The 14695-nt window shown below is 50.2% G+C and overlaps 1 protein-coding gene across 1 annotated transcript in view; it reads left to right on the forward strand.

The window, feature by feature from the left end:
- The first annotated feature begins 4268 nt into the window (after window positions 1-4268).
- Window positions 4269-14695, forward strand: part of TRAM2 (translocation associated membrane protein 2) — a 100535-nt gene continuing 90108 nt past the window's right edge. Inside the window, exon 1 of the mRNA XM_040348342.1 lies at window positions 4269-4464. Within this exon, the coding sequence (XP_040204276.1) occupies window positions 4348-4464 (117 nt within the window). The 5' untranslated portion in view covers window positions 4269-4347. The remainder of the gene's footprint in view (window positions 4465-14695) is intronic.

Consider the following 14695-nt stretch of genomic DNA (forward strand, 5'->3'; position numbering starts at 1 on the left):
CAACACCACCTAGGCACCTCCATATCACCAACACCACCTGTGCACCACCAGGTCACCAACACCACCTGGGAACCTCCATGTCACTAACACCACCTGGGCACCAACAGGCTACCAACACCACCTGGGAACCTCCATGTCACTAACACCACCTGGGCACCAACACCATCTTGGCACCTCCAGATCACCAACACCACCTGGGAACATCCATGTCACTAACACCACCTGGGCCCCAAACACTACCTAGGAAACTCCATGTCACTAACACCACCTGAGCACCAACACCATCTGGGAACCTCCATGTCACTAACACCACCTGGGCACCACCAGGTCACCAACACCACCTTGGCACTTCCAGATCACCAACACCACCTGGGCACCACCAGATCACCACCTTGGCACCACCAGGTCACCAACACCACCTTGGCACTTCCAGATCACCAACAACACCTGGGCACCACCAGGTCAACACCTGGGCACCACCAGGTCACCAACACCACCTGGGAACCTCCATTTCACTAACACCACCTGGGCACCAACACCATCTGGGAACCTCCATGTCACTAACACCACCTAAGCACCACCAGGTCACCAACACCACCTTGGCACCTTGGCACCTCCAGATCACCAACACCACCTGGGCACCACCAGGTCACTAACACCACCCGGGCACCACCAGGTCACCAACACCACCTGGGTACCTCCATGTCACTAACACCCCCTTAGTACCTAATTTGTCAGACCTGGATATTTCATTATGAGAGAAATGGCATCCTGCACATATTACAGTAACCAGCAGGCTGTCCTGGACACTGTCCCTGCCTGCCACCTCTGGGTGACACGTCTTGTTTGCCTCACCTGTTGCAGAGCACTGATGCCAGTTGGTGCTGTCACTGATGGGAACTGTAGTCCAGAGGAAAGCGACTCTATTATAATCTAGAGCTTTTGAAATGCATTTCCCAGAGAGAGGGATTACCAGGAGAGAAAAGAGTTACATTTTCTCAGGCTGCACAGTATACAGCTTCCTCTTGCCATGAGGGAGCCTGGAGAGTGCACATTGCTGTCCAGTGTTCACCATCACTGCTGCATATCAGCGGCCTGAATGAAATCTGGAGCGCTAAGTTTGGATGTGCCGACAGCCTGAGTCATCTGAGTGCAGAGCAGAGAGTGGACTAATCGCTGTATGTGACCATGTGGTGAGCTGCAATATCACTAGGACTGGTGAGCTGCTGTTGTGGAGATTTACAATCTGCTGCTAGAGAGACTGAGCCCCTTAGGAACTCACCATACAGCCATTTGGTAGCCTTATTACTTGCTGAAGGCTTGACTGGGACAGTTCTCATGTGTGCCAACAGTGCAATTGGGCCCCAACGGTAGACGGCTGAAGAGTTTGAACTAAAGACTGGCCCTTTACAGCTGCTACACATAGATCTTCGCCCATTGCTTATGCTAAGAGGTATTTCTCAGGGGACATTGCACCATATCCTAGCTGTGCTTCTAGAGTGCACTCGAGACTAGTTATAGTATTATTATACATGTTGCAGTTAAAGTGGTTGTAAAGTAGTGAGTGATCTCAGTTACTGCCATCCCCTCTGTTATAATAAGCTATACTACACAGTGTATGTGTTCTCTTACAATTCTGCAGCTAAATACTTTTATTCAGATCGCCGATGTGCGGTCACGTGACCACCCACTGTTCTTCTTCCCTGATCTAAGGACTACAGTGGGAGGGGTTGAGATTCCCCTCTGACATCAGCTGGGCGGTCACATGACTGCACATCTGCGATGTGAAATAAGGCATTTAGCTGCAGAATTAAAAAACACAGGGATGTGAGAGGAGAGTGAATGGGAGAGGAGATGTGAGATGAGAGGAGATGGGAAAGAATAGGAGATGGGAGATGAGAGGGGGTGGGAGATGAGAGGAGATGGGAGAGGAGAGTGGATAGGAGATGAGAGGGGATGGGGGATGAAAGGGTATGGGATGGGAGAGGAGAGTGGATGGAAGAATAGAGGAGATGGGAGATGCAAAGAAATTAAAGATGAGAGGGGGTGGGAGAGGAGAGGGGATGGGATGGGATGGGAGAGGAGATGGGATGGGAGATGAGAGAGGATGGGTGAGGAGATGTGAGAGAAGAAGGAATGAGGGAGAAGAGGAGATGTGAGATGGGAAAGAATAGGAGATGGGAGATGAGAGGGGGTGGGAGATGAGAGGAGATGGAAGATTAGAGGGGATGGGAGATGCAAAGAAATTAAAGATGAGAGGGGATGGGAGAGGAGAGGGGGATGGGAGAGAAGAGAGGAGATGGGATGGGAGAGAAGAGAGGAGATGGGATGGGAGAGAAGCGAGGAGATGGAATGGGAGAGAAGAGAGGAGATGGCACGGGAGAGAAGAGATGAGATGGGATGGGAGAGGAGTTGTGAGATGAGAGGGGATGGGAAAGGAGGAGAAATGAAAGATGCAAGGGGATGGGAGAGGAGTGGGGATGGGAGAGGAGTGGGGATGGGAGAGGAGATGGGATGGGAGAGGAGTGGGGATGGGAGAGGAGATGGGATGGGAGAGGAGTGGGGATGGGAGAGGAGTGGGGATGGGAGAGGAGATGGGATGGGAGAGGAGTGGGGATGGGAGAGGAGATGGGATGGGAGAGGAGTGGGGATGGGAGAGGAGATGGGATGGGAGAGGAGATGGGGGAGGAGATGGGATGGGAGAGGAGATGGGATGGGAGAGGAGAGGGGATGGGAGAGGAGATGTGAGATAAAAGGGGATGGGAAAGGAGGAGAAATGAAAGATGCGAGGGGATGGGAGAGGAGATGGGATGGGAGAGGAGTGGGGATGGGAGAGGAGATGTGAGATGAAAGGGGATGGGAAAGGAGGAGAAATGAAAGATGCGAGGGGATGGGAGAGGAGATGGGATGGGAGAGGAGATGGGATGGGAGAGGAGATGGGGGAGGAGATGGGATGGGAGAGGAGATGGGATGGGAGAGGAGAGGGGATGGGAGAGGAGATGGGATGGGGGAGGAGATGGGATGGGAGAGGAGATGGGATGGGAGAGGAGAGGGGATGGGAGAGGAGATGGGGGAGGAGAGGGGATGGGAGAGGAGAGGGGATGGGAGAGGAGATGGGATGGGGGAGGAGATGGGATGGGAGAGGAGATGGGGGAGGAGATGGGATGGGAGAGGAGATGGGATGGGAGAGGAGAGGGGATGGGAGAGGAGATGGGATGGGGGAGGAGATGGGAGAGGAGAGGAGATGGTAATGAAGAGTGTTGTCAGGGTCATCCCTGTCAGTGTTATTGGTGTCAGTTTAGTCCTTGTAATGTGATCAATGTCAGTATAATCAGTGTCAGTGTAGTCAGGGTCTGTATTGTGATCAGAGTCAGTGTGTGCAGTGTAATCAGTATGATGATCAGTGATTGAACTGTCAGTGCGTGATGACCAGTGAGTGACGATCAGTGAGTGATGATCGGTGTTCAGTGATGATGATCAGTGATTGAACTGTCAGTGAGTGTTGATGAGTGATTGGACTCAGTGCGTGATGATCAGTGAGTGATGATCAGAGAATATTGGTCAGTAATTGGATTCTCATTGAATGATGATCAGTGTGAATGATGATCAGTGATTGGACTCTCAGTGAATGATGATCAGTGAGAATGGTGATCAGTGATTGATGATCAGTGCGTGATGATCAGTGAGTGATGATCAGTGAGTGATGATCAGTAATTGGATTCTCAGTGAATGATGATCAGTGATTGGACTCTCGGTGAATGATGATCAGTGTGAATGATGATCAGTGATTGGACTCTCAGTGAATGATGATCAGTGAGAATGGTGATCAGTGATTGATGATCAGTGCGTGATGATCAGTGAGTGATGATCAGTGAGTGATGATCAGTAATTGGATTCTCAGTGAATGATGATCAGTGATTGGACTCTCGGTGAATGATGATCAGTGTGAATGATGATCAGTGAGAATGATGATCAGTGTGAATGGGGATCAGTGATTGGACTCTCAGTGTGAATGATGATCAGTGAGAATGATGATCAGTGATTGGACTCTCAGTGAGAATGATGATCAGTGATTGGACTCTCAGTGAGAATGATGATCAGTGATTGGACTCTCAGTGAGAATGATGATCAGTGATTGGACTCTCAGTGAGAATGATGATCAGTGTGAATGGGGATCGGTGATTGGACTCTCAGCGGCTCTGGCTGTCAGAGCGGGGCGGGCAGCAGCGTGTTAAGTGGGCGTGTCCCTCCCGGGGAAGGCGTGTGTGTCCCGGGGAAGAGGGGCGGGGCCAGGCTCGGTAGAGCGGTGGAGCGGACAGGGAGGGGGATCGCTCGGGCTCTCCGGAGATGGCTTTCAGAAGGAGGAAAACTTACCCCATCTTCAGCCAGGAGTTCGTCATCCACAACCATGCGGACATCGGCTTCTTCTTCATCATCTGCGTCCTCATCGGGCTCATGTTTGAGGTAGGAGAGTCTCCCCCCCCCCTCCTGCAGAAATTCCATGCACCCCCTCCCCAGCCTGCACGGGGCGCCCCCCTCCGGGCACAATGCGGCGTGTATGTAGATTGCTGATGTGTCCATCCCGCTCCTCTCTGCATTCCAGGCTCCTCAGCGCCCCCTGCTGGATGGGGCAGCACCGGACTCACTGAGTGTCAGCTCTTCTGTCTCCGATCACCATTGCTTTCTCATATCATTTCTCCCCCTGCACATCACCCCTGGGCTCTTCTATCATTACTCCCCCTTCTAGATCATATATTATGTGTGTTTTTTTTTTTTATTATATATATTTTGTAGCAGAGATCTGTAAAGTTGGGCACACACAGCCAGATTTGATCTGCCAGATCAGCAAAGGAACATTGCCATTCTGTCCACCCATCACTGGTGATACAAAGTCATCTTTAGTAGCTCTCTATGAGATCCAATCTGATACAAAGTCACCGTTTTATCTATTATTTATGAGATCCAATCTGATCCAGAATCTGTGTGTGTGTATCACAGCCAATCACTCCTCGATCACCTCTTCCCTATCCACATCTACAATGAGGGTTCACGTCAGCTGCAGACACGCGTCCGGGATCAGCTGTATTTCTTACGTTATTTTTGCATTTAAAGGTTTGACTTTTTAGGATACAAAAGTGTGTGTGTGTGTGTGTGTGTGTGTGTGTTTTTTACGCTTTGTAAATGTGGCAGCAATGACCTCGCAGAACACAGCGGTGCACAATGCGAAATACCCCTGAGACAGGCGACTGCGTGTAAAACGAAGCATCTGCTTGTGGTTTTGCTTAATGACCTGAGACTGGAGTAGTAAATGTCCCCCATTGAGCCGGGCCCCCGTCCGGTCTGAGGCCCAGGACTGTTCTCGCACCCCCCTTGGGTGCCTTGTGTGTCGGGAGAAACTTTCAGATGGCTGGTTGGTGTGGGTGGTGGTGGGTTTGTGTGTCTGCTGCCTTCTAACAGACGGGAGATTGTGTCCCTATGCAACCCCAGATTAGACTCTGGCACAGGAGGCACTGGCGGGGGTCTGCCAGTCAATATGTCATTGTAGACTCCAGAATCGGAAGTGGTCCGTCACTTCGTCTCCAGAGGGGCTACATGGCACTGTGGAGTTTTCCTCTGCTGCCTTCTATCACACGGGATTGTGTCCCTATGCAACCCCAGATTAGACTGGCACAGGAGGGGGTCTGCCAGTCAATATGTCATTGTAGACTCCAGAATCGGAGGCAAGGAAGTGGTCCGTCCCTTTGTCTCCAGAGGGGCTACATGGCACTGTGGACTTTTCCTCTGCTGCCTTCTATCACACAGGGGATTGTGTCCCTATGCAACCCCAGTCTGGCCTGGCACAGGAGGCACTGGCGGGGTCTGCCAGTCAATATGTCATTGCAGACTCCAGAATCGGAGGCAAGGAAGTGGTCTGCGTCTTCGTCTCCAAAGGGGTTACATGGCACTGTGGACTTTTCCTCTGCTGCTTTCTATCACACAGGGGATTGTGTCCCTATGCAACCCCCAGATTAGACTGGCACAGGAGGCACTGGCGGGGGTCTGCCAGTCAATATGTCATTGTAGACTCCAGAATCGGAGGCAAGGAAGTGGTCCGTCACTTCGTCTCCAGAGGGGCTACATGGCACTGTGGACTTTTCTTCTGCTGCCTTCTATCACACAGGGAATTGTGTCCCTATGCAACCCCAGATTAGACTGGCACAGGAGGGGGTCTGCCAGTCAATATGTCATTGTGGACTCCAGAATCAGAGGCAGGAAATGGTTCGTCTCCAGAGGGGCTACATAGCACTGTGGACTTTTCCTCTGCTGCCTTCTATCACACAGGGGATTGTGTCCCTATGCAACCCCAGACTGGACTGGCACAGGAGGCACTGGTGGGGTCTGCCAGTCAATATGTCATTGTAGACTCCAGAATCGGAGGCAAGAAAGTGGTCCGTCACTTCGTCTCCATAGGGGCTACATGGCACTGTGGACTTTTCCTCTGCTGCCTTCTATCACACAGGGGATTGTGTCACTATGCAACCCCAGACTGGACTGGCACTGACGGGGTCTGCCAGTCAATATGTCATTGTAGACTCCAGAATCAGAGGCAGGAAGTGGTCCGTCACTTCGTCTCCAGAGGGGCTACATGGCACTCTGGACTTTCATTGTAGATATGCAGGTTCTGCGGCAAGCAGGGGCCCATCTCCAAAGAGTCCACAAGGCTGCAAGTGAGGGCCCCCCTGACACTTGTGTCTGCTGCCTTCTATCACACAGGAGATTGTGTCCCTATGCAACCCCAGATTTAATTCTGGCACAGGAGGCACTGGTGGGGCCTGCCAATCAATATGTCATTGTAGGATCCAAGGAAAGCGCAGGGTCTATCTCCAGAGGGTCTAGAAGGCTCCAAGTGAGGGTCCCCCTGGCTGCCTTCTATCGGACAGGAGATTGTGTCCCTATGCAACTCCAGAACAGACCATTGTACAGCAAACACTGGCAAGGTCTGCCAATCAACATGTCATATTGGGCATGTAGAGGCTCCAGGATTCAAGCTAAACATGTGTCTCCAGAGGGGCTACGTGGCACTCTGCATATTTTCTCTGCTACCTTCTATCAGACAGGAGATTGTTTCCCTATGCAACCCCCAGCACAGACCCTGGTATAGCAGAGGTCAGCCTATGCAACCCCCAGCACAGACCCTGGTATAGCAGAGGTCAGCCTATGCAACCCCCAGCACAGACCCTGGTATAGCAGAGGTCAGCCAATGCAACCCCCAGCACAGACCCTAGTATAGCAGAGGTCAGCCAATCAATTTGTCATTGTGGGCTGCAGGATCAAAGAAGAGCAAGTGGTCTGTGTCTTCGTCTCCAGAGGGGCTATGTGGTACTCTGGACTTTCCCTCTGCTGCCTTCTATTACACAGGATGTTGTGTCCCTATGCACAGTGGTGTCACTAGGGTTGGTGTCACCCGGTGCGGTAAAATATGGTGACACCCCCCCCCCCTCTGTCTAGGCTGCCCAGCACCAAGCAGGCAGCGCACGGGGCGCACCCCAAACCAGCCCCTGTAAATGATAGTATAGGGCAGTATAGTGGCAGATTCGGGTAGTATAGAGTGGTATAGTTGCAGGTCGGTGTAGTCGGGTGGTATAGGACAGGTTAAGGTGGTATAGGGCATGTTGGGGTGATATAGGGTAGTTTGGGGTGGTATAGGGCAAGTTAGAGTTGCATAGGGCAGGTTGGGGTGGTATAGGGCAAGTTAGGGTGGTACAGGGCAGGTTGGGGTGGTATAGTGCAAGTTAGGGTGGCATAGGGAAAGTTGGGATGGCACAGGGCAAGTTAGGGTGGCATAGGGCAGGCTGGGGTGGCACAGGGCAGGCTGGGGTGGTACAGAGCTGTTTGGGGTGGTACGGGGCAGGCTGGGGTGGCACAGGGCAGGCTGGGCATGTCAGCTAAAAAAAAAAAAAAAATGGGATGGTGTCACCCCTCTAGCGGGTGTCACCCGGTGTGGACCGCACCCCCCTAGCAATGCCTCTGCAACCCCAGCAGAGACTGGCAAGGTCTCGCATGTTAGTGTAGGTATGCAGAATCTAAGGCAAGCAGGGGGTCCATCTACAAGGCTGCAAGTGTGGGACCCCCTGGCCCCTTGTCTGCTGTCTTCTATCAGACAGGGTATTGCGTCCCTATGCAAATCCGGCATAGACCATTGTACAGCAGACACCGGCAAGGTCTGCCAATCAACATGTCTTAATGGGCATGCAGGATCTGAGGCAAGCAAGTGTCCATATCTTTGTCTGCAGGGATTGTCGGCACTCGGTGTGGGCACCACTGGCCTTTCATCTACTTGCTTCTCTTGGACAGGGTTTGTGTCCCTATGCAACCCCAGAGCGGACATTGGCAAGGTCTGCCAGTCCAATTGTCACAATAGGCATGCAGGATCAGAGGATAGCAGGGAACCCGTCTCCAGAGGGTCTATAAGGCTCCAAGTGAAGGGCACCCTGGGTCTTTTTCGTTTGACGATTTCTACTGGGCAGGCTATTGTATCCCTATGCAACCCCAGATTAGTCTTCAGCGCAGCAGATCCTGGCAATGTCTGGCAATCAAAATGCCCTTGTAGACATGCAGAGTCTCCAGGATGGAGAGGCAACCAAGTGGTTCATTTTAAGAGTGTGATAGGCAGCCTATCGGACAGGGTATTGTGTCACTATGCAACCCCAGTATATGCCCTAGTACAGCAGACACCGCCAGGGATTGTCAATAAAAATGCCATTGCAGGCATGTGAAGTCTCTAGAACAGGGTAGATCAGAGGCCAGCAAGTGGTCCATCTCCGGTCATGAATACGTGCTAACATTTGCGCGAAAACATGTTTGCCTTTTTGTCCCCTGCTCCATCTGTCAACTACTTGTCATATGAAGCCTCAATAAAAGGATTTTTGGAAGTGCAGCTGCCTGGAATTATTTCCTTATGTTACCCAGCATGCGAGCTTGGCTAGCCCCTCACTAGTGTGTGGATTAACCAGAGACTCGCTCACCTGGAGCGGCTTTTCTTGTTTCAAGTAGTCCACCTTGTCGCCTTTTAGATGGGTTACAACACTGAGATGGCAACCCTGGGCCTTTCCTAGAACAGCAGACACCAGCGAGATCTGTCATTGTAGGCATGTGGGAGTAGATCTCCTGGGGGCTGCAGGGCTCTGAGTGAGGGGCAACCTGGGCTTTGTGTCTGCTGCTTTCTATCAGACAGGGTATTGTTTTCCGATGCAACCCCAGCATAGACCCTAGTATAGCAGACACCAGCAAAGTGTGCCAATAAACATTTTAGTCTGGGCATACGGATTTTCCAGTAGAGGGTAGATCACAGACAAGCAAGTGGTCTGTCCCCATCTCCACAGGGGCTACAGTGCTCTGTGTGATGGGCACCCTGGGCCTTGCATCTACTAGACAGTGGCCCGGATTCACGTAGAATGGTGTATCTTTGTGCGGGTGTAACGTATCCTTTTTACGTTACGCCTCCGCAACTTTTACAGGCAAGTGCCATATTCTCAAAAGTTGCGGCGGCGTAGCGTAAATAGGCTGGCGTAAGCCCGCCTAATTCAAATGTGGCAGATGTGGGCGTGTGTTATGTAAATTTTATGTGACTCCACGTAAATGACGCTTTTTACGAACGGCGCATGCGCCGTCTGTGAAAGTATCCCAGTGCGCATGCTCCAAATTAACCCGCAATAAGCCAATGGTTTCAACGTGAACGTAAATGACGCCCAGCCCTATCCGCGAACGACTTACGCAAACAACCTAAAATTTTCAAAATTCGACATGGGAACGACGTCCATACTTAACATTGGTACGCCGCATCTACGCCTCATATAGCAGGGGTAACTTTACGCCGGAAAAGCCTAACGTAAACGGCGTATCTGTACTGCGTTGGCCGGGCGTACGTTCGTTTGTGAATTGGCGTATCTAGCTGATTTACATATTTCTAGGCGTAATCAGCGTACACGCCCCTAGCGGCCAGCGTAAATATGCAGTTAAGATCCGACCGGCGTAAATCTCTTACGCCGTCGTATCTAATACAAATCTATGCGTAACTGATTTTAAGAATCAGGCGCATAGATATGACAGCGTATCTGGAGATACGCCGGCGTAACTCGTTTGAGAATCCGGGCCAGTGTGTTGGGTTCCCATGCAACCATAGCATAGACCCGAGCACAGCAGACAACAGCAAGGGCTGCCAATCATACTGGCATCGTAGGCATGCAGAGTCTCCAGGACAGCGTAGATCAAAGACAAGCAAGTGGTTCATCTCCAGTGGGCTTAGGTTCTGTGTAATGAGCTTTCTGGTCCCTTCATCTGCTGTCATCTATCAGGGTTTTGTGTCCCTATGCAATCCCAAATTAGTCCCCAGCAGCACAGTAGACATTGGCAAGGTATGCCAATCATACTGTCATGATGGTATCTTGGACTCTGTAGATCAGAGGCAAGCAAGAAGCTGTGTCTTGTCATTCATGAAAGGACTGCAAACTCTGAGGTGATTTTGGGCCTTGCAGTTCCTCTAAATCTGACGAGAATGAATGCTTATCTTTGCATGTCATCAAACATTTATACAATTTACAGTAAAGCAGGTCAGGTGTAAATGTGTTTGCAAAAAAGATGTGACCATTTTGGACACCTTTTGGCTACATCTACTTCTCAGTAAATCGGTACTCCCTGATGCTTGTTTTTTTTTTTTTGGCACAGGAGAGGTGGTTATGCAATCGGAGGGGTTTCAGGAAAGATGAGTGTTGTTGGTGTTATGAAGGGAAGTGGTGTGGAGCTTGCAGGTAGGCAGCGGCAGATTATGGTAGTGGCACAACAGGCAGCTGCATGGGGCAGCAGACTCCAAGGGAGCCTATGGGGATGCTAAAAGAAAGTTCTGCACTTGACCTCTGTTTATAAAAGTAAATTGCAGCTTTGCTAGTCATGGGAGTAGGATTGGTATGCAGGTTTCTGGGATGGGTAGTGTCAGGGTAACACTACCCCAGGGTAACGGGGAGGGATAGTGTCGGAGTTGAGGGTTCAGGGAGAGGGATAGCGTTGGGGTTGGTATTGCAGGATGGAATAGGGTTGAGGTTAGGGGGGGGGGGGGTACAAAGCCAGGATTTAGGTTATGGAGAGGGATAGTTATCAGGTAGGTGTTAAGGTTACACAAAGGGTTATAGGTGGATTCAGAAAGAGTTAGGCCGGCGTATCAGTAGATACGCCGACTTAACTCGGAATCTGCGCCGACCTAAGTTTAAGTGTATTCTCAAACTGAGATACACTTAAACCTATCTAAGATACGACAGCCTGCGCCGTCGTATCATAGGGTGCAATATTTAGGCTGGCCGCTAGGTGGCGCTTCCATTGAGTTCGGCGTAACATATGTAAATAACTAGATACGCCTATTCACGAACGTACGCGCGCCCGTCGCAGTAAAGATACGCCGTTTACCTAAGGCATTTTCAGGCGTAAAGTTATTCCATCAAATAGCTGGACTAGTAATGTTAAGTATGGCCGTCGTTCCCGTGTCGAAATTTGAAAATTTTACGTCGTTTGCGTAAGTCATACGTGAATAGGGCTGGACGTAATTTACGTCCACGTCGAAACCAATACGTCCTTGCGGCTTACTTTGGAGCAATGCACACTGGGATATGTACACGGACGGCGCATGCGCCGTTCGTAAAAAACGTCAATCACGTTGGGTCACAGTTAATATGCACTAAAAACGAACCCCACATCCTCGTTTGAATTAGGCGCGCTTACACCGGCCTATTCACGCTACGCCGCCGTAACTTAGGAGGCAAGTACTTTGTGAATACAGTACTTGCCTCTCTGACTTACGGCGGCGTAAAGATGCACGCCCCTACCTGAATCCAGCTATTAGTGTCTGGGTTAGCGTTGGAGAGAGGGATAGTGTTGGGGATGCAGGGAGGGTTTGTGTCTGGGTCGGAGTTATAGAGAGGCTTAATGAGGGGGTTATGGGAGGGGGTAGTGTTGAGGTAATGTGGTGATAGTGTCAGAGTTGGGTTACTGGGATGGATATTATGGAGTTGCAGGGGAGTGATAGAGTTGAAGCCTTGGGGAAGGGGATAGTGTTGAGGTTACCAGAAGGGAGAGTTTGGGGTTATGTGGGAATAGTGGGTTGGGGTTACTGGGAAGGATAGTGTCATTGCTGGCATTGAAATTATGGGGAAGGATGGTGTCGGGGTTGGCATTGGGGGCTAATGAGAGGAATAAAATTGGGCTGAGATTACGGTGAAGGTTAGCGTCAGGTTGGGCTAATGGTGAGTGATCGTGTAATGCCGCGTACACACGATCGGACATTTCGACAACAAAACAGTGGATTTCTTTTCCGACGGATGTTGGCTCAAACTTGTCTTGCATACACACGGTCGCAAAATGTTGTCGGAAATTCCGATTGCCAACAACGCAGTCACGTACGACGGCACTATAAAAGGGAAGTTCAATACCAAGTGCGCCACCCTTTTGGGCTCCCTCTGCTAATGTCGTGTTAGTAGGAGTTTGGTGAGAGACGATTCGCGCTTTTCAGTCTGTTACTGCTTCGTTAGAAGAGAATGTGCTGCATTAAAAGATTTTAAAAAATAGCAGTCTGACGAATGTGCTATCTCGATTACGAAGGCTAGTTTTACCAGACCGAGTGCTTCCGTCTCGTACTTGATTCAGAGTATGCATGGAATTGTGTGTCGGAATGGTTTACACACACTCGGAAATTACGAGAATGGATTTTGTTGTCGGAAAATTTGAGATCCAGCTCTCAAATTTTTCTTGTCGGAGATTCCGACAGCAAATGTCCGATGGAGCCTACACACGGTTGGAATTTCCAACAACAAGCTCCCATCGAACATTTGTTGTCAGAAATTCCGCGGCATAAGAGGGGCCTTTGAGTAGGTTATCTCCCTAATGTTCTTCTGGCACTAAGAACTAATGTATCTTTTTCTTTTGTGCACATCTTAAGAACCCCTGGAACGGTTTACAAAGTGACAGAAGGATAAGCTTTATCAGTTCTGTTGTTTGCTCATAAACAAGAAAGGGCAAGACCAGTGGCGGCTGGTGCTCAAAATTTTTGAGGGGGAGCAAACTAAAAAGAAAAAAATTGCAGCCACTGTGCCATGCCATCAAATGCAGCCACTGTGCCATGCCATCAAATGTCGCCACTGTGCCCATTCATGCCGCTGTGCCAATTGTCCCCATTGTCGCCACTGTGCCCATTGATGTCACTGTGCCCTGTAAAATGTCCCTCACCCCCGCCCCGGCACTTACCTTTACTGGAGTCAGCCATCCACGTCCCTTGATGTCTTCTCCCGCCCTCGATGACGCTTCAGCCAATCAGGTTACCGATAGTCAGAACCGGTGAACCTGATTGGCTGAGACGCCTGTCAGTCTTATCCAAGGAACGCACCGCCGGTACGTCCCGAGGATAATCATTCGGAAGCCGACTACAGCCTGAGGGCTGTACTCGGAAGGCCTTCTGCTGGCTCTGATAGGCACTTCCGTACAGCCAACCAGCTGCAGTTATTCAGGTGGCCAGCGCTCTAGGTCCGGCCATCTGAATTAGACCAGCCGCGACAATAACATAGATTCATGCAATGCAATGAATCTATGTTATTAGTCAGTGCGGAGCCAGAGGGGGTGGCGCTCCAGCGCCCTCTATGGAAGAACCGCTAATGAGCAAGACCAGTAAGTATTGTCTAACTATGGCAGAGAAAAATCAGGTCTTCTGCTCTGCCTGACGGCGCTGCGTTCTGTGGCAGTGACCTAGGAAATGTGTGTGTCGCTCAGGCTTGGTGGTATAGGGTTATGTAAGCTGCTTCAGAGTGCTGACGGGATGAAACCCGTCCTGGTTCCCATAAGACTTCAAAGAACAATAGGGGGGGGGGGGGACCATAAAAGTCGCACATCTAGGTGTCCTGGTGTGGTAACCTCAGCCTGCACTCCAACCAGGCCACCCCCCCAATCGTGTTTCACTCCGCCCCCCTGGAGCTTAGTCGTGGGGATTCTGTGTTCTATGGCAGAGCTGTGTAAATATCAGAACTGAATGGACATAAATACAAATCCTCTTGGAGGATAAACATCCAGAAAGCGACTGAAAAATTGAAATGGATCAATAGTACTGAGATAAAGAGGGTAAAAACAGTATTTTTATTTTTTTTTACCATAAAACATGGCAATTGTTAAATACACAATGCAAAAGAAATGTCACCCAGTTTGGGATAGGGTCCAGGAATTTAATTAGTAGCAGGCTGTTGTGATGGGAACCTTCCAATAGGGTATTGTTCTCTAACCATGCCGGAAGTGAGAATATTGGGAGCTCTGAACAGTAATTCTATGTGTGGTTTGGAGGTTTTTATTTATTTTTTGTCCCTGGAAAGCAAATTGGATCACACGTTGTTTGCTACGATTCTGGGGGGGGAGTGCAGTTCCCAAGCTTTGTCATTTGACACTGTGCCTTGCCAGAACATTGCATGGTATGTGGATGCCAAGAGCATTGTGGACATTTCACATCATTGGAAACTGCAAAGACTATTGTCTTCAGAACAGTGCTTATTTGAATGGGCTGTCACTGCACAGCAACACATTGAAAACTGGACTTGCACTTTTTTTTTTTTTTAACGTCTCCTACCACGATGCACACAGCGGGGTGTAATGGTGTGCTGCCGTACTTTGCATCATGCGTTGAGGTTGGCATACG

Source organism: Rana temporaria, chromosome 4, assembly GCF_905171775.1.
Source record: "Rana temporaria chromosome 4, aRanTem1.1, whole genome shotgun sequence".
In the NCBI taxonomy this organism is placed as follows: domain Eukaryota; kingdom Metazoa; phylum Chordata; class Amphibia; order Anura; family Ranidae; genus Rana; species Rana temporaria.